Source organism: Sander vitreus, chromosome 7 (assembly GCF_031162955.1).
Source record: "Sander vitreus isolate 19-12246 chromosome 7, sanVit1, whole genome shotgun sequence".
In the NCBI taxonomy this organism is placed as follows: domain Eukaryota; kingdom Metazoa; phylum Chordata; class Actinopteri; order Perciformes; family Percidae; genus Sander; species Sander vitreus.
This window is the reverse complement of record NC_135861.1, coordinates 27,436,031-27,456,199: the sequence shown is the minus strand read 5'-3', so window position 1 is coordinate 27,456,199 and position 20,169 is coordinate 27,436,031. Positions and strand designations below refer to the sequence as shown.

At 43.4% G+C, this 20,169-nt stretch overlaps 1 protein-coding gene across 7 annotated transcripts in view; it reads left to right on the top strand.

Annotated features, from left to right (window-relative positions):
- hspg2 (heparan sulfate proteoglycan 2) overlaps window positions 1-20,169 on the top strand; it is a 121,852-nt gene that overhangs the window by 37,389 nt on the left and 64,294 nt on the right. For all 7 annotated transcript variants that reach the window (XM_078255758.1, XM_078255760.1, XM_078255759.1 and 4 more), the window contains exons 4-17: window positions 9,917-10,026; window positions 10,216-10,274; window positions 10,705-10,877; window positions 12,257-12,382; window positions 12,536-12,745; window positions 13,328-13,447; window positions 13,609-13,740; window positions 14,626-14,770; window positions 15,649-15,806; window positions 15,901-16,041; window positions 17,361-17,524; window positions 18,196-18,375; window positions 18,675-18,871; window positions 19,197-19,344. In XM_078255758.1, coding sequence (XP_078111884.1) covers window positions 9,917-10,026; window positions 10,216-10,274; window positions 10,705-10,877; window positions 12,257-12,382; window positions 12,536-12,745; window positions 13,328-13,447; window positions 13,609-13,740; window positions 14,626-14,770; window positions 15,649-15,806; window positions 15,901-16,041; window positions 17,361-17,524; window positions 18,196-18,375; window positions 18,675-18,871; window positions 19,197-19,344 — 2,063 coding nt within the window. The remainder of the gene's footprint in view (window positions 1-9,916; window positions 10,027-10,215; window positions 10,275-10,704; window positions 10,878-12,256; window positions 12,383-12,535; window positions 12,746-13,327; window positions 13,448-13,608; window positions 13,741-14,625; window positions 14,771-15,648; window positions 15,807-15,900; window positions 16,042-17,360; window positions 17,525-18,195; window positions 18,376-18,674; window positions 18,872-19,196; window positions 19,345-20,169) is intronic.

Here is a 20,169-nt window from a genome sequence, read left to right as displayed (position 1 = left end):
CACTTAACCTTTATTTTTTATTTTTTTACAGTCATTATGTATTCATAGTTAGACCAATATAATGTATCATTATGGGATTGTCTAGCAATATATTGATTATCGCAGAATTGCTGTATCGGGATATTATCAGTATCGTAAGCCATGTATTGTATCGTGAGGTACCGCTAATATTGCCGTAAAAAATAATATTCATTGTATTTACATTACATTACATTACATGTCATTTAGCTGACGCTTTTATCCAAAGCGACTTACAATTAAGTGCGTTCAACCTTGAAGGTGCAAACTCCAGAAAGCAAGTAGTAAGTGCAAGTACATTAGCTCTAAATAGGTAATGCTAGAAAGAGCCATATGAAAAGTGCAGTATCAAGATATGTATATATATATATATATATATATATATATACCCAAAGTTTTTAGCCTTCGGTGGAAGATGTTTAGGTTTTCGGCCATCCTGATGTCAATAGGGAGCTCATTCCACCATTTAGGAACCAGGACAGCAAACAGTCGGGATTTCGTTGAGTGATTAGTTCTCCCTCACTGTGAGGGGGCAGCAAGCAGGTTGGCTGATGCAGAGCGGAGTGGGCGGGTTGGGGTGTAGGATTTGACCATGTCCTGGATGTATGCCGGGGCTGATCCGTTCGTGGCCCTGTATACAAGTACTAGTGTCTTGAAGCGGATGCGGGCAGCAATTGGTAACCAGTGAAGAGAGCGGAGGAGTGGTGTAGTGTGAGAGAACTTGGGGAGGTTGAAGACAAGTTGAGCTGCTGCGTTCTGAATGAGCTGCAGGGGCCAGACGGCATATGCAGGCAGGCCAATCAGGAGGGAGTTGCAGTAGTCTAGACGTGAGATGACTAGAGCCTGAACCAGAACCTGAGCAGCCTTCTGCGTTAGAAGGGGACGTATCCTTCTGATGTTATGCAGCATGTATCTACACGATCGGGTAGTTGCAGCAATGTTGGCAGTGAAGGTTAGTTGGTCGTCAAGTGTCACACCCAGGTTTCTAGCAGTCTGGGTGGGGACTACCACAGAGTTGTCAATTGTTATAGTCAGGTCCTGGGTAGGAGAGCTTTTCGCTGGAAGAAAAAGGAGCTCAGTCTTGTCAAGGTTGAGTTTCAGATGGTGTGTGGACATCCAAGAAGAGATATCACTTAGACAGGCCGAGATTCATGCTGCTACTTGAGTTTCAGACTCTGGAAAGGAGAGAATTAGTTGGGTGTCATCTGCGTAGCTGTTATAAGAAAAGCCGTACGACTGAATGACAGAGCCGATAGAGTTGGTGTACAGAGAGAAGAGGAGGGGACCCAGGACTGATCTCTGAGGAACCCTAGTTTTGAGTGGGCAAGGTTCTGAGGTAGATCCTCTTCAAGTTACCCGGTAGGTTTGGTCTGCCAGGTAAGATTTGAGCAAAGAGAGCGCAGAGCCTGAGACACCCAGATCCTGGAGTGTCGAAATTATGTAGTCAAAGTATATGTATATAGTTCCATCTACTGTACTTTTGATTTACTCAGTGCTCTGTGACACGTTGGTTTGAGATTAAACATGTAGCTTGGACTTTGTCAGTTGATTCAAGGGAAGTGTGAGCAGAGAGATGTGTTCTGTGTTTAGTCTGCAGGGATGTTTAGCGTACACTTGAGGGTCAGGCTGTCCTTGATCCACTGACTCACAGACAGGTGATTGCATTTCTGTGTAGCCTCAGCTGGTTTTGCATCAGTTGCTAGTGGGTGCTTGCTGAAAAAACACAATCTAGGTTTCATATTCTTCCGTTATCTCTAGAGAACAGATGTTGCAGCAGAAGTGGACAATACATCAGGGTAATGTAGCCTGTCTGTCACTTTGGCCTGGGCAGCGGACAGGCACGGCCAGGCCACCCACTCAGTTATTCTGCCTTTTGCATGGGTAGTTTGTCAGATGTGCGTCTCAGTGACACAGCCTCCGCGTTTGGTGTGTGTGTGTGTGTGTGTCACATACTGGGAGGATCCTGGGTAGTTACACAGGGGGACTGGTGCTGGCAGCTGCAGCTATTTTGGTGAGGTCTTTGTTGTTGCAGTGCTGGGGGCCCTCAAGGTGGTCATGCACTGAGCCAAGAGTACAGCAGAAACCAGTGTTGTAGTCAAGACCGCCTAAACCAAGACCGAGTCCTCAACATGACCTGAGTGTATCGAGACCATGGCGAGACAAAGGCAGGGCGATACTGAGTCAAGACCAATACCCGACCAGTGCGAGTCCCACACTGCATGCCATGATAAAATGTGGGAAATGATAACCATAGGCACTCCTCAAATTGATCTGAAAGATCCACATTCCCATAAATACAAATTTTGTTTATTCTTCATTCTCCTCTTTATATTTTATATACGTAGTGTATCATGAGAAATGCCTTGAAAAACAAATCAAAAGGCAATTGTGGTCTTGACCAGTCTTGAAAAAAAGTCCACAATAAAGAGTCCTCTTTATCTAAGATCGAGACAAGACTGACTAAAAATGCAGTCGATTCCGATACAGAGACCTTTTAAAAAGTGACCGATCTTGAGTACTACTATGCTGGCAGAAACTTGCCTCACATTATAATCAGACGGCTTACTCCCTTTTGTGGAAAAGGCAGACAAAACACGAGGGCTGTGTTGTTGAAGGTTGGTATGGGCTTAGCCTTATAACTGCACCTTGCCCCATGATGCTACACTCTGTTGTGCCAATAACAAAATGCGTCGCCTTGGAGAACTCGCCTGCAACGCTCCTCTTTAGGAAAGAGATGTTGAGGTTGAGGTCAATGAAAGAGAGCGTGTGCGGCTATTTGAATTATATCTTTTTTTCCCCCTCAAGGACAGGCTTGTAACGGATACATCTGTTTGTTTTGATGGCTTTCACTATAATCTTTGCTGCAGCAGAAGAGAACAGCTCAAGTTGGAGAAAGGAAAATGGCTTGTTGTGTCACAAAACAAATACTGAATTAGAACTTGTGGTTATATTGGCAGGGTATTCAGTTGTCCCGTAGTTTTCCCAGATCTGAGAGTTTATTTGGATACAGCTCCACAGTCTAAGTTCAGCTTCCTGTTTGAACACAAGAGAATTTTCATATCAAATAATAACTCTCCTGGGATTTGTTACACTGTTAACTTGTTTTCTTCTGTAGGCTGATACATTTAGTACATGCGCTTGCTTACTTTCTCTCCCGATTGATGAGGGTTATCTTTGCAAAGTTCCTGTCTGTTCATGCTCTTATAGAGTGACTGCTTTGTTTCAGTCAGCGATCATCAGCACATAAAAGAGCGGTGCGTAATAATTAAGCTGTTACCCCCCCCTTCACTCTGGCTCTCACTCCCATTCTGACTCTGACAAGGATCACAACATATCTGCAGCCTTTGAAGTAGCGGATATTTCATTAGCTTTGATTAGTCTGGGTCACTATTCTCGGGGGTGTGAGACCTTAGATGGTTTGGGTAGGGCAAGTTTGCCACCGCTACAGTAATGATGTATCAGGAGACATGTGTTTTTTTATATGTGCAGCTGTAAAACAGCTGGATCCAGCACACCCACTTGATTATGAAGGAGCTGTTGTTCACTGCTGTCTGTCGACGTTTAAGGAGGGGACTCATACAGAGTCTGTATCAGAGCAGTGTCAGCACAGTACTAGTGTAAAATATAAAGAAATAAACATTTAGTCAAATCTGTATTTATGGACAAGATAACATAGACAGTGAACAGATACTCAAAAAAAACTTGGCAAAAGGGTCCCTCTCTCAAAACCCATCTTTGTTTCAGAGCGCCCGAGACACAGGCCTCCTCAGCTGACATTTCAGAGCATGCCCCACGCTGTAACTGTATCCAAAGCAGTGGAAGAATGAATGAGTCACCACAAAACAGAACATTGTCATTGTTGCCCGTGTCAGTGCAGAGGGCTTAACTTTTTGGTTAAAAAAAACGGTTATAATGGTGCTCTGTTCTTTACATTTAGGAGGGAAAACAGGAAGCAGCTCCTCCCTCCTTCTCTGCCAAAGCCCCAGGGTGTGTGTGTGTGTGTGTGTGTCTGACATCAGACATGTGAAGAGCGGCGCATGGAAGTGTGTTTGGTTGGTAGGATATCCTCATCCTCACCCAGTCATTTCAAAAGAGATGCCCTCTGATCTTTTCTCCTTGACGCTGTCATGCGAGCAGACTTCCTTGTGTGTTTCCAGGCAGACGGTGGCTTAACTCATTAGTCACCAAAAACCACAGCATCCATTGTCTCACTGAGCATGACTATCCACAACATGCGGATGGTAATGATTAGTGGGACAGTCAATAGCAAGAAATGGATTCTGACATTACTAGCTTCTAATACAATTGTGATGACAACTGTATTTTCTTTTCCTGCTGATGTCTTGGCTGTTTAATTTTTTTTTATTTATTTCCAATGCATTCTCATGAACCCGTTCGTAGGATTTAGTATGAAAATGTACGCACACCAATTCGGACGATATAATACGAAATCAGGCAACCGCCGGCTGGTCAGAGCTACAGAGCTCTGCCGTATCAGAGGCAGTCGGTAGTTGAGTTTAGCCGGCAATAGGTGACTGTGAGCTGGGTACAGGCGCCGCCAGATGACGGTCCTTTCAGAGGCCATGGCAGTTGAGTTTAGGGATGCACCGAGTTCAGGATTCGGCTTCAGATTCGGCCGAATATTGGGCTTTTTGACGGAGTTTCTGCCGAACCTTCGAATTGTTTTCCACCGAACCCTACGCTTGCACTATGCGCTAAGCTGGTCGACGTAATGACGCCGCCGTTGATTACGGGAAGGTGTTTATGTAGGTGGACCGCTCAATGCAGTAGGCTGTGAGAAAGTGAAAATGGAACTCGTGAGCAGAAAAAGTGTTGTGATCCACCCCGACCTCCTCCTTAAACGGTCCAGAGCGTTCTTATAAAGCAGCAGTCACTGTGGTGCATACAGCGAAAAATACGTGGAATGCTTATGAATTACAGTGCGTTACTTTTCGTTGCTACATGCACGAATGGTTTATGAGAACAGCCTGTTATTTTACATAATTTCATGCAGGTCAGTATATCTTCCATTTGCTGTCTCGTGCCAACTGTGTATTTCAACTCTGATCATCTCAGTGACTTTTTTTCCTGATTTCCTGTTTCTGTTACAACTCTTATAGCAATTCACTTTCTGATTGTAACTTTCTGTTTTCTCTCCTCGCTTCCAATCACTTCCTTTCTAACTTTCCTGACATGTTAACCTCTCTGCACCTGCCTGGCTAACTTGATCCTTCTCCCTGGTCCTTTTGTCCCTTTTCTTGTTTGATACTTGACCTTTGGCTCCCTGTTTGTCTGTGAACCTCCACGCCACGTCTCTCTTCCCCCATGTCTCTTGCCCTTTGCACTTTGCTCCTCGCCCCTCATTGCTTGCCATAGCACACTGGTTGGACTCTTCATATCTAAGGAACATAGAGAGCCCAGTTGAACCAGACTACAGTAAGTCCTCAAGCACTTCTTTCTTTTTTATCCTGCCGTTTATCCCCTCTTTTGTCTTTGGCAACACTCTCCCATCACCTGCTCCGCTCAGTTATGCACTCTCATTTCCAAACACGCACTCAGATAACATTCCAAAGAAAGACTCAGCTTGGGCATGCAGTGTTTGAGTCCAGTAAGTCTGTTTTTCCAAGTGTCTTGCAGGCGTCTCCCAGTGTTTTCTGATGCCAGTGGAAAATGATGTGCTTGTTCCATCGAGTAATAGAGTTCATCTCACTCGAGTGACAACACTATCTTTGTAAAGATATGTTGTAATTACATGGCTGTTCATCTCTGCGGACAGCCAACCTTTAAAAAATGTGTTCCACGGTTTAATTTGAAAAGTGCTTGTTTGTAATTCCATGCAGATGGCTCGTGCCAATCATACGAACCAGCTGTTTCACAGAAAATCACAACTACAACATGAGTATGAAAACGTGCTTTGTTATACACAACGGTGGTTTTTGTTGCTTACATCGCAAGCCGTGGGAGAGCACAACGGGGCAAGCTTAACAGTAAAGCCAGGAGTTATTCCCAAGAGCTCCCCAGAGGGCAGTGAGTGGACTTGGAGACAGAGTTGTTTGGCTGGCCACCAGCAAAAGGGTTAAGTAGCAGGGGTCCTGTCTACAAGAGTTAAGCTGAGAAAAAGGGCAGCTGGCAAAAAACAGAAAAACATGAAAACAGATTTTCGATGGGATAGCCGATGTGGTTTGGGCCATGTTCTTATAGATTCTCTCTATAGGGCTCGGGTGGTGTTGGGCCGATGCCGTGGGTGCAGCCTTGGGGGTTAAAGGTCAAGCCCAATGCGGCTGGGCTTTAAAGGACAGGCTGGGCTCACTGCTCAATCAAGTCTTTGTCTTCTGCATAGGCCTCTATGTGTTCAGAGGGGGCCCATTGCACAAAGACACCACAGTTCTACTCAGTAGCTTTAATACTGTAGCTAAATAAGTTTGTGAATTAAGGGTGTGGAATGCTATTTGTCCGCTCCTTTTTTTCTTCTTCATCCCACCCGTCATGTCTGCACTCTGACAGTTTCATCACTCTTGATGGTAGCGGTGCTTGACGAGGGGATTCCCCCCCCTCTTGATGCACAAGAGAATGGGTCTCAGAGTAAAAGAGCCGCTCGTTAGCAGCAGGGCACAACCCCGCACTCTAATCAAAGGATCTCAGGCGGCGGCGCTCCCACACTCGTCCGTCTGTAACGGGAGAGAGTTGGGGCTACAATCTGCTGTTGACCAGGCGGCAAATACCCACTCAAGTGATTAGATTATATGCGGGTCAAATGAGGCGCTTTGATGACTAACTTTGATGTTGCCTGTCTACTGGGTCCACATTCAGGCCTAAAATGTATTCCTACTTGTCTGACAGTTATAGCCTGTAAAGCAAGCACCGAGGCACCCTGCCAGGCTGCACTAAAGACTGCAGTTCTGTCATTACATGTTCACCTCACTGTGCGTTTTCACAGGCAGTGCTTAGTTTACTTTGTCATAAATGTGGCTTTCCCTCACCAGGAATGGGATGTCTTGTAGTGCAAATGCTGTGCGTAAGGGAAGAGAATTCAGCAGCGTTTAGAGAGGACAGCTGTTTACCAGCCAAAGGTCAGGCAGGGTTAGGGTTAGGGTAGAGAACACACAGCTGAGACACAACATCTTTACATTTTAATTAAGTAGCTACTAGTAAGTAAGGCTGTGCAATGAATCGATTTTTGATCACGATTTTTGTCTTTGTTTTGACTTGTGTTCTAAAGGGGAATTCAGAAAGGGAAACGTATTGAATGAAATGTCACAGTTGAAGGTGTTTTCACTGATTGTTTTTTTAAGTTCAACAAAGGCAACATCTTTCCAAAAGTCAATGAGTAATCGTGTTAGATTGTCGTAATTTCAATACTGACCAAAATAATTTTACCAGTAAGCATGATAGATGTCTGATGTCGGTGTCCACATGTCTGCTGATTATCCAAGGAGAAAGGAAAGAGCGGAAACAATATACACTGTGTGTGTGTGTGTGTGTGTGTGTGTGTGTGTGTGTGTGTGTGTGTGTGTGTGTGTGCAGATTTATTATTTTGCTCATTATTTGGGCATGTATGTTTGGAAGTAGAGGTTTAGGAGATGCCTGCTTAGAACATGACTCTTTGCTTTTGGCATATAGCATCTGAGCGCAAGAAACAGCACAAATATTGACTTCCTCCCTAAACACTCCCTGCCAGTCTAAATTCAGAGGCTGGCAGGCCCGCCCTAACAAAGCGTCGGCAGCAGTGTGAGAACGGGGCACCCTGTGGTCCTGGGCTATTTTAAGTTGCCTGCAACATTGGAATTATAATAATACAGCCGACATTTTAGTTGATAATAAGTTACTCATATAGCTCATCAAGATGTTTTATAAAGGTAGCATCTATAGCTGGAGTGGAAGAATTGATTACATGAATTCATTATTCTTTTGTTTTGTTTTGGGATGTGAAAATCATGTTTAAAAGTCAACACAGCTTTGGAAACAGTTGCTCCAATAAAATGCCAAGCTTTTGAGATGTGGGATTGAAATTGGCTCTGATAAGCAAGAAGATATGTGCCATAGAAAGTGTTAGTAAAACTATTAATGCGTGAATCTTCAATTTATTTATTTTGTTAGGTGTTAATGTATAAAACTGTTTGCTTACCAATGCATTTAATTAAAAATCAGCATGACGATACATACATGCATAAAAACAAATTTTTTATGGTCTGTCCACATATGTGGCAGATGGGTGAAGTTTTTTAGGCAGGGCAATATGAGTGCTACAGGAGAAGAAGAAGAAACACAACTCACTACATTCCTTCAGAGTGATTAGAGGGCAGGGTCAGGCATATCTTAGTCATTCTCTGGGTTCAGTGCCTAACTCAAAGACACTGGCAGACACAATGTACTCCGTTACTGTGAAACCAACCGGCTGCTTGTAATATTTTGAAAGTGAAAGGTTGAACAAAGGGAACTAATTGCAGCTTCTGTATGATTCATGTCTGAGTGAATAACGTTCAACCAGTTGACCTACATGTTTGATGAGCGGTTAGACCAGCTACATGTAACGCAGCCTCTCTGCGCACCATTGATATAATCCCAGCTGCAGCCCCCTCCGCTGCTCTCCTGCCTGCTTGTCTGATGTGTTTGACTTGGTACATGCGGAGGGAATGTTGAGGCCCCCTTTCACAGTCATTCACAGAGGACTGTCTTCTTCTTCCTCTGCAGCCGCTAGCACAGTAGTGATGCTGACTCAAACTCCCACTTACCTTCCAACTGTCTGATGTCATCAGCGTTCAGTCTGGTGCAAACTCGTGGCCCTGTTAGTTTGACGATATCCACGTACTGTGTGTGTGTGTGTGTGTGTGTGTGTGTGTGTGTGTGTGTGTGTGTGTGTGAATATTTGCATTGATTAGGTTTCAGACAGTGTCTATTTAGTTCAGTATTTGCAACAAAGTGGCTTTATCAGAATCTGTCTGCCACTGTGATTACATTGGGTATGCGTCTCTATGTCCATGAACCCAATTTATACTATAAATTCATGGTTATATTTGAGTATTTTGGTGGCAGAGTGTGCCTTTTGTTAGTATGGCAGGGCAATATATACATATATCGATAGCATGATATGAGACTAGATAACGTCTTAGGTTTTGGATATCGTAATATCGTGATATGGTAAGTGTAGTCTTTTCCTGGTTTTAAAGGCTGCGTAAGAGTAAAGTGATGTAATTTTCTCAACTTACCAGACTGTTCTAGCTGTTGGATTATTTGCCTTTAAAACATTAGTGCATTAGCCTAGAAATCTAGACGCACCCTATCGGCAGCAAATGTAATTTGCATCCAGGGGGTTTAGCAACTCTCCGTTGGTTTGCGAGCTGGAAAAGCCAAACTCTAGCCGGGCCAATCACATTGTGTATAGAGTCGGTGGGTGGGCTTAACATAATGACGGCAGAGTTACGGTGGTTCCGCGTAAATTCCCGTCTACTTGAAAACAAAGACGATGGCTGCTGCTGTTGGCGAACTCTCTTTTGAATTGGCTTTGGCCGCGACTCTGGAAGACTGGAAGAGAACAAAGAAGGGCACTGAAGTCATTCTTAAAAAAGGAAGCTGTGTTCGGAGTTTTGCCAACCGGATACGGCAAAAGTGTAATCTATCAACTAGCTTTGCTCTGGTTGGTTGTAGCGCTATCCTACTGCGTGCAGAGGGAATTTGAAAGACAACCGTTTATCGACATTTAACGAAAGCCTTTTCTCAGGGAAATATTTCCCAAACAGTATCCCATATCACATTGTATTTAATAAACTGAACCACTTAATCTTGGATCTGGCTTATTATCTTAAGTCTGCAACAGATGGACGTTAATGCTGAGCCTGTGGTTGTTGCATGTTTTGTGTGGTTTAGCTGACAGATGTTCCTTCTCTCTCTCTGTTTCTAGTTTATTACAGAGCTCTCGTCAACTTCACCGACTCCCTGGTCTACAGCCCCGAGCTCGAGGACATCTTCTCTCCAGCTTTTAAGGAGCTCTCTGAAGCAGTGGTGGACACGGTGCGTCCTATTCTCACAAAGGATAAATTAATCTGAATAGCAGTCATGTACAGTACGCTAAGGCTACCTTATAAGGTCCAGGCGTGTTATTTATAACTTTGCTGATTTAAGTATGTGTGACCTTATGTCTGAAAATCTTGCCCAGGCTCGTATATTTCAACTTAACTGAGTCTGGTTTTCCCTCTGCAGCTGGAGTCAGAATACAACAGGATTCAAGGTGTCCAGACAGTCAGCGTGGTCCTCATTAAGTAAGAACACCAGTCCTTTAAATCATGCTTTGTGATATCAAAAGTAGATACCCTGCAGCTGTGTGCTGCTGCTGCTGCTGCTGCTGCCTCTGCTGCCTGGGTGACTTACTGTGGCCAGGTGATATTTATTTTCCTTGTTCAAAACTGCACAAGGCCAACAGTGTAGGCCTGCAGTCAGTAATTCATCAGCAGTGAGTAATTCCTATTAAGGATGTCCAAAGAGAAACCTTAGTTTGAACGGTTCATTTTTTTTCTTGTCCTTAATAAAATGCCATAACGTCATAAATAAATATTTTGTGTGGGTAACGTTTAAATTTACATTTACTCCTAGGTGGTAAATTTAGCTTTGAGAACCGTGGGGGTACCCTGCGTCTACAGTGCACGCTTCAGACTCCGTAGCCTCACAAGACCTTTTCTTTGGTCTTTGCAGGAAGATGATAAGAGAGGATGGCGTGGACGTATTTGTGGAGTTGGATGTGGGTTCTGACTACAACACCAATGATGAACAGATCCGCAGCGTGCTGTACAACGTGGTGAAGGAGGGAGCCATTGCTTCCTACGTCACATCAGTCCAGGGCTTTCAGTTCAGACAGCTTGGGGAAGGTAAGACCTCAACAAGGAGGAACGCCATTTAACACAGACGTGAAGTGACTCTGTTACACTAGAGTTTGCTGTATGTTTACAGCAAATTAAGGTTCGCCAGAGCGGTAGGCAGTCTCCTTAACATTTCCTTCTGGTTTCTAGTTCAACCTCTGTCTCCAGTGGAGCCTATAGCCGTGCCAGGTTTGTACTGTGCCATGCCCTTTGCATGGTGACTGATCCGACTGTTCTGTAGAAGCTGTAGGATGACTGTAGTGCCTTTTTAGAAAGATACAGTCAAGCATTTTCCCTTTTTATGATGTTGGAATTTTATGATGATCATGTACAAGCAATGGTCATTGGGTTTGACGAATGTTTTGCATGGAATCACCGATGTAAAGTTGACTTCTGAGTGTCCCTAAAGTCCAGTAGCGCACAGTGAATAAGAATGACTTTTGCATGGCATGAGTTTGATTACAAATGCTGCTGTTCACTGCAGTCTAAATCAGCTTTTTCATTCACGCAAATTCCACCAACTCAGTACACAGGCATGGCAGCTGATAGAGGATAATGGTAATTTTATCTTTAATGTCTTTACTCAGAAGATAGGGTTCCCATCTATCTGTCTGTCTCAGCTTATCTGACCGCCTGTCTATCCATCTATCTGCGTGTCTGTCAGTCTTGTCTTGTCTAGTCTCGTGTGTCTAGCTTAGTCCGTCTAGTCTAGTTTGCGTGTCGGTCTAGTTTGTCTATCTATGCTGTCTGTCTAGTCTGTCCAGTCCATAGACTTTAAAATTAGTGGACGTAGCATCCGTTCCAGGTTTTTGGACTGCTGTTTTGAAGCCTCGAGTTTGGCGATACGGGCGGGCCATCTTGGTTTTTTGCAACCTGATGTGGTGATTTTTGACGAGAGGGTGGAGCTCGGGAGGATGACACCGTCAAGCCAATGTTGTTTATGGTTTCATGGCACTGCGCTAAGTTAAACGCTAAAGAGGGAAAGTTGAAGATTTTCAACCCATCCATCCATCCACCCATCCATCCATCCTCATACTCACCCATCCATCCATCCATCCTCATACTCACCCATCCATCCATCCATCCATCCTCCCACCCATCCACCCATCCATCCATCCATCTCTTAATCCTTTTCAAATGTATAATATCCTTAAGTATCTGGAAGCACACCCTAACGATAGTCTTTACAACATGCCTGAGGTCCACTCGCTGTAGTACTCTGATGGCTGAGAGGTCCAGTGTGCTGTTGTTTTTCACCTCACTTAGTTTTATTTGTGCTGTGCTGTGATGTGACATTAGTGTAGTGTATTGGCTTTATTGTAGCGTTGGCTCGCATGTATTTGATAATTCAACACTTGCCCCCACCCCCCCTTCTCTCTCTGTCTCAGTAACCCCTGGCATCAGACCCTGCATGCCAGATGAGTACAGGTGTGGTGATGGGACATGTATCCTGATGGAATACCTGTGTGACAACAGACCAGACTGCAGAGACATGAGTGATGAGACCAATTGTGGTGAGTGGCTTCAGCTTGGCTGGCCTGCAAGTTGTAACACGGTCGGCTATAGCTATAGCATGGAACACTGGCCGGACGTGAGACACACCCACTTACGCTAACAGCTCTAACCGCTTTGTACATCTGCTAAGTTTAATCTGAGATTTGTTTTAGACAAAACACAGACAACCCCTCCGGTCTCCACCACCCCTACCACCACAACCTCCACCACCACCCCTATCAAGAAGCCACCGCGGCCCCCCAGCCCACCTGGACCCTGCAGAGCGGATCAAGCCACATGCCAGAGCGGAGAGTGTATCCCTCGAGACTACATCTGTGACGGAGAGAGGGACTGCTCGGACGGAAGCGACGAGTTCAGATGTGGTAAGTACAGTCTTGTGTAAAGTACTTGAAAGCAATACTTGAGTAAAAGTATCTTACCAGAAAATTACTTTGGTAGACGTTTAAGCCACCCTTTAGAATATTACTTGAATAAAAGGCTTAAAGTATCTGATATTTACTGTACTTAAGTATCAAAAGTCATTTTCTGATTTTAAATGTACTTAATTATTAGAAGTAAAAGTAAAAAAAACAAAAAACTTTGATTATGAACGTAATGGTGGCTTCCTTATAGTAAAGCACAATATTCAGGGTTTCACACCTTCTTAAACATCACATTCAGAGTCTGACATCAACAAAGAGAAAAACAGAAACCCAATTTGAATTTTTTTTAGAGGAAGAATCTTTCACTCACGAAAAACTAGCAATTATTAAAGATGCTTAGGGGAAATGTATCGGAGTAAAGGTTTACATTTTATTCAGGAAATGTAGTATAAATAACGTAAGTACAGTAACTACGTATTTATACTTTTTTACATTACAACACTGGGTAAGTACCACAGCCATGTGTATGTGCACACTCTGAGGCAACAACATACGCTCTAATTATCCTCAATCTTTGCACAGGTACTCCATCTCCCTGTGAACCCAATGAGTTCAAGTGTAAAAATGGCCGCTGTGCCCTTAAGCTCTGGCGCTGTGATGGAGACAACGACTGTGAGGATAACTCGGATGAAACAGACTGCCGTAAGTCTCCATTTCGTTTTTGAGTCATTAAAGGTCTGCCTTGAAGGGAATACGTTAAAGTTTTAGGAAACTCGCTTAATCTCGCTTCTTGCTGAGAGAAGATCAATCCTCTCATCTGCTACTGTGAACAAGTGATTTATACCATTTTGTCATACCTACAGCCACCAAGGGTCCTGACGACAGGTGTGCTCCTGAGCAGTTTGAATGCCTGACCGATCGCACCTGCATCCCAGCTAGTTACCAGTGTGATGACGAGCCAGACTGCCCTGACCGCTCGGATGAGTACGGCTGCAGTAAGTCTCACACCAACAGCTGTCTTACAGCTCTCTGCTCGAAATCTTTCTTTCTCCCTCATGCACATTTCACTCTTCTTTCTTACTTTTTTCTCTCTCTCTCTCTCTCTCTCTCTCTCTCTCTCGCTTTAGTCCCGATTTGATTCTTTCATGAAACATGGGTGCTGATTTGATTTGTATTGCCATTTCTTTTATTGTGATTTGATACTATTGAGTATTGCAATTTTCTTTTCCTTCTTTAACAAAAACAAAAGTTGAATAATACACCTCTAGAGACAATATATCATGAGACATTTCTAAAAACGAATTGTTTTCTAAGAAGAATGCGCATCACATGTCAGTCTGACATTCATTTCATTTGTAAAGAAAAACATAACATGGATTTTCTGCTTTCGCTGTGTTTTGCTGTAAACGGATATGATGTAGTCACCGTCAGTGGTACTGTTTGAACAGAAAATATTTAGGTCAATCATTGGTAAAAAAAAAAAAAATAGAATAAAAACAATATTGATTCTAGGCAAAAGAATCACGATACATATACGATTTTCGATTTCCCACCCCTACTCTCAATGCTTCTTTGACTCTCCTCTGTAGTCACCCTCTGAGCTCCTTTGTACGCTATGACTAATTTGCAGTGAACCCAGCTATTTTCACACACGTGTTGACTGAGACACAGAGCGTTTTTTGTGAACCATCCATTCCTGAGAACTGAAAGGGGATTGTCCCTCCATAGCAGAGAATTATGTTTCCTCTAACTCTTCAGGCATTTATGAGCTTCACCGCTTCGCCAAATTCCAGTCACATGCCAGCCTTTTTTTTTGTTTTTTTGTACACGTGCATTTATTATGGGGTTAAAGCAATTCTCATCTTCTTGACGCTTTGCAGCCCCTCCCACTGTGACAAGCCCGCCGGAAGAGTCCATTCAGGCAGCGCGGGGGGCGACAGTGACGTTCAACTGTCAGGCTGTGGGAGTGCCAACACCTATCATCACCTGGAGACTCAACTGGGGACACATTCCTCTCAGTGGCAGGTGGGTTTGATTAGAAATTCTCCTTCTGTGCTGTAATTAAATTAAAACTAAAATAACTCATATTGACATCATTACAGTACAGTTTTATTAATGGTTTGAGGAAAATGCTGTCCACATGATTTTAAATATCTTTGGAACCGCTATACTCTAAATGTGAAAAATGTATTTGTGTTGATGCTACTTTCCGAAAAGCATGTGTTGCACTGTTTGGGCAAGCTGTCTCAAATAAAACATCTGCATCATGTGAGAGCCAATCTCGCCTGATAGATCTGCAGCAGACCATGAAAATTAGAAAATGACTGAAAGAATTTGTCTTCTCTGCACATTTCTCACATGGCATGATGACGGTCAAACAACCCTGTTAGATCAGTGTTTATGTGCTGAGTCATCATTTTATTTCAACCTGTGATTCTAATTACTGAGATATTTGTGGTGTACTCCAAAAGTTGATTGAGAATCAGAATGTTTATTCAGGGCGTAGTCTGCTGTGTGTGTGTGTGTGTGTGTGTGTGTGTGTGTGTGTGTGTGGTTAGGCAATTACAGTTGAATGTTATGGATGTTATGTTATGAATATTTCTGCAGACTGTTACAGCGAGAGTCAGAGACCAGAGGGTTCCTATTATGGTCTGCGCCGTAGTTGAAGTAAACTCTCGACTGAGTTTATTACTGTAAAAGCGATCTGTGCTGTATTTCTGTGTTAAGATAAGATTAGTGAAGATCTCTTCTCATTGCATTTACATACAATGAGATTCAGGAGTACTACCTGAGACTGTGCTAATGAAAAATACCAGTCAAACATCTCACATTCACACACACAAACAGTAAAAAAAGTTTTGTGATTTGCACCGTTTGTAATAATGTAGTAAAAATGTTCCCAGGATCTCCATGACCAGTGAGAATGGCCGCGGCAGTCTGACCATCCGCGATGTGAAGGAGGCGGATCAGGGGGCGTACACCTGTGAGGCCATCAATGCTAAAGGCCTGGTGTTTGGGATCCCTGACGGAGTCCTTACTCTGACATCCAGTCCAAATCCAGGTACTTACACCACATTTTTGCTGTGGGTTCACCATCAGAAACACTACAGTTTTTACTATAACGACTTGTGTCTGTTTTTTCTTCTTCTCTGTAGGCAACTGTCCTGATGGTCACTTCAGTGTGGAGGGCCGCTGTGTGTCCTGCTTCTGTGCCGGACTCTCCAAGAACTGCAAAAGAACCGGCCGCTACCGCAACCAGATCAGCCTGCGTTTCACTGAGGAGGAAGACTTCAGAGGCACTGAGACTATTCATGTTTTAAAAACTGACTGAGAGCTAACAGAACGAATACACTGTCAACTGAATCAGAGATGGTGGGGACTTGAACTCGAGTCGACTCGAGTCACCGTTTTGATGACTTGCGACTTGACTTGACAAAAAATAAATGACTTGAGACTCGACTTGTAAGTCAATGACTCGAGACTTGACTTGACTTGAGGAATGGTGACTCGGATGACTTGCATGTATTCACAAGTTTGAATGTTAGCTGTTAAATATAAAATATGATTACATAACGTTGTCACGGTTCTGTCTAACTACCAAGTGTGCTACGCAGCGGCAGCAGTGCAAACTGTAAATCATGATTGGACGACTCAAAAAGCTCCCAGGTATGCGATTGTCATGGTTGGATGACAACTCCTCGCTATGGCAACACGTAACATCAAAGACCCTTGATGAAGCCTCATTAGTCAGACCAGAACGCCACAGTGGCTATGTCTGTGCCACGAGTAATCACTTCTTGATGATAAAAACAGTGACTTGATTTGGGACTTGGGACTTGCCCTAACTTAGGACTCGACTTGACTTGACATAACCCTTAGCTGGGTGCAAGTCCAGCACCCATGTCGTTTAAATAACAAATGCACCTGCGCCCATCTGTGCGCCCATGGGCCTGCTGGTCTTACAGGGAGGTGTTCAGGGGAATTCTTGGCGTATTGCTATCTTGAGGCAGCGGAAAGTGATCGCGCCATTGACCAACAAAAACCTGGTCTGAAGTCAATAACGCAGCATTTCATTGTTATTTTAACAGCGAATTAGTAAAATGGGCCTAGGCTCGTGCACAGCGCTCACATTATGCTTGTTACACACACACAGGGAAGCACAGCAGCACACAAACATGCAAAAAATGACAAACAACAATATTACAGTGCAAATCCGCCATCATAATAGCAATGCGCCAAGGTCCAAACGCGCCTGGCTTTTAAAGAGAATGGGAGATGGCACTCTGATTGGTTTATTGCATGTTACGCCCAAAACACAACTATGAATTAATGAAGACACTAAGTACAACCCTTTTGAACCATGCGCCCGGCGCACGGACCCTTTTTTCCGCCGTCAAACTAGCAAAAGTGGATTTGGACACACCCTAAACGCACCTGCGCCGTGCGCTTCACGCCGTGCGCTTAGAGCATTAAAATAGGGCCCATAGACTTACTTGGAACTTGAGCAAAGATGACTTGGTCACAACACTGACTGAAATACCTTTTTAAAAGTTTGTGAAGTCCTAACATTTCGAGCTTGAAACATGCTGAGTGAATCTGTTATTCTTACTTACAGGAGTGAATGTCAGCTACCCGGCCAGGCCAGGCACTCCTCCTCTCTCCTCCACTCAGCTCCTCATTAACCCAGAGATGGAAGAGTTCCAGCTCGTCGACCTGTCGCGCCGTTTCCTCAACCTCGACTCCTTCTGGACCCTGCCTCGCCAGTTCCTGGGCAACAAGGTAAAGAGTCAAATAATTTACAGAGGGCTGCACAATATATCAGTTTTTTTTTTTTAGTTTTTTTTTTATCGGTAATGCAACATCAACTGGTGCAATAAACACATCGCAAAAGGCTGCGACATTTCGCGAAAGACACTCTTTTTTTAACACTTTTTTTGTGTTAGTTGAAAGAAAATGACACTTTAAAATGTAACTGACATTATTTTTTAGGGGTGCCTTTTATATTCAATTCAATGTTCAATTTGTTCAATAAAAGAATGTTAGAAATGATTTCCTTTTGTTTGTTTTAAGATAATTTTTTGGGGGGGTTTTTCCACCTTTAATTTGACAGGACAGCTAGTTGAGAAAGGGGAAGACATGCAGGAAATCGTCACAGGTCAGATTCAAACCCTGGACCTCTGCGTCGAGGCATAGTCCTCTCAGTATATGTGCGCCTGCTCTACCCACTGAGCCAACCCGGCCACCTATTATTTGTTTCAAATTCAACAAGCAATTTGTTGTATTTTAGCAGAAGACTAAATAAAAGCAGCAGAAATGCAGAACTGAGTGCACTTTAATATCGTTATTTATCGCATATTTTTTCTCATATCATGCAACCCTATTACAGACTTTAATTCACTTAACTAATTATCACACTTAATCATAAAAAAAATCATTGAATGTATTTTCAGATTGACTCCTATGGAGGATCCCTGAAGTTCAAGGTGCGGTACACATTGGCCCGCGGTCTGTCTGAGCCTGTGGAGAAGCCTGATGTGATGCTGGTTGGAAATGGACGCAGGCTGGTGTACCGCAGAGGCAACCCCACCCCTGCCCGAGTGGTCAACCAGAAGGAGATCAAATTCACTGAAGTAAGTCTTTGGTTAAGATAGAGCAGATTCTGCACAATCCTATGGTAGATGAGTGATGAGGACTCACAGTACTTTACAAAAGAAATACAAAAATGATGTAGAGTTTGTCTACAAATTTGAAAAATGAGGAATACAAACACACAGTTGACACCAAATTTCACAATAACAAAATATCATTTTGACCGACTTTGACTTGCGGTATAATGTAAAAATGAAAAGCTGAACATCCCCTATCTGAAATACTGAAATAAATTTGAAGTACATACATACATCAGTAACCCCTCTTGTTATTGTTTCAGGATAGATGGCAGCACTCCAATGGCCGCTCTGTGAGCCGGGAGGAGCTGATGATGACGCTGGCCAACCTGGACAGCATCAGCATCCGCACCATCTACGACAACCACATGGTCAGCGTGGGACTCAGCGACATTGTCATGGAAACCACCACTGTGGAGTTCAGCACTCTGGGTCATGCTAAGGATGTCGAAGAGTGCAGGTAAAAAGGAAACCCTCCAGCACGAAACATTCAATTTATATATGCAATGAAATGTTTTAGAAATACAATAATGTACTTTGAGGGACGGTTTGGGGGTCCATGCACGGTTCAATTCCAGCCATAGACCTTTGTTGCATTTCCCTCTCTCTACTTTTTTTTTTTTTTGTCATATCGCCACTGTAAACTACATTTGCTAGCTTAAGACAGCTGTTTTTTGTTTACAACATGAGAAAAGGTTGCAATTTGTAGCGTTGTAATTTGACTCGTCATAGTGTTGTGGAAACAGTTTGACCCGCTTGATGATGCTTATATTTATCATTCCCAGATGTCCTCCTGGATATTCAGGCCTGTCCTGTGAGATGTGTTCCCCTGGTTTCGAACGTGTCCCTGGTGGCTCCTATCTTGGCACGTGTGCTGGTTGTAACTGTTATGGACACGCCAGTGCCTGCGATCCAATCAGCGGACACTGTCTGGTAATAGCAGCTCTCTTTTTTGGCTAGAATGGCTGTCAGTCACTTAGGGTGAATTGGAGTTTGCAGATAGTCACTTCCTTACTGGAAAACATGGCAGAGTTTAGCGTGTTGATCAAAACAGATGTTTGTCTGCTTCATGGAAATACTCTTATTCACTTTCTTGCCAAGAGTTAGTTGAGAAGATCAATAGCACTCTTGGGTATGTACGCTAAATATGAAGCCGGAGCCAGCAGGCGATTAGCTTAGCTTAGAATAAAGACAAGTAGAAACTCCAAAAATAAAAAAAGATCAGCCATCAGCCAACATCAGCCTACTACTATACTACTATATGCAGTTCCCCCCTGTTTCCAGTCCTTAAGCTAAGCTAAGCTAATTAACTCCTTGCTCTAGCTTCATTGTTGAAGTAGTAGTAGTCTTGCATTGCCAGACCTATCTCCACAGCGCTGCAGAGTAAGGTCTGGCTACACCACACATACATTCTGGAATAGGAGAAAAAAGAGCCTGAGTTGTTTGCATTTCTTTAAACCAATCACAACCGTCTTGGGCGGCACTAAGCTCCGGACGCAGCGAAGGTGGCTCTGCAATATTGCCTCGGGAAGGAACTTGTTTTGCTGGAACATTTGCACCTTTGAAAAAAAAAAAAAAAAAACACCACATACAATATTTAATGTTACAATATTGTGTTCACACTATACAGTAACGTGAGCTATTTAAATTAGCTGGATACATGGTTAAACCTAATTTGCTCTTACCAGTGACCACCAATCGGTCCCAAAACGTCCCAGTTAGAGAGTAAATGCCATAAACATATTCTTTATAAATCTT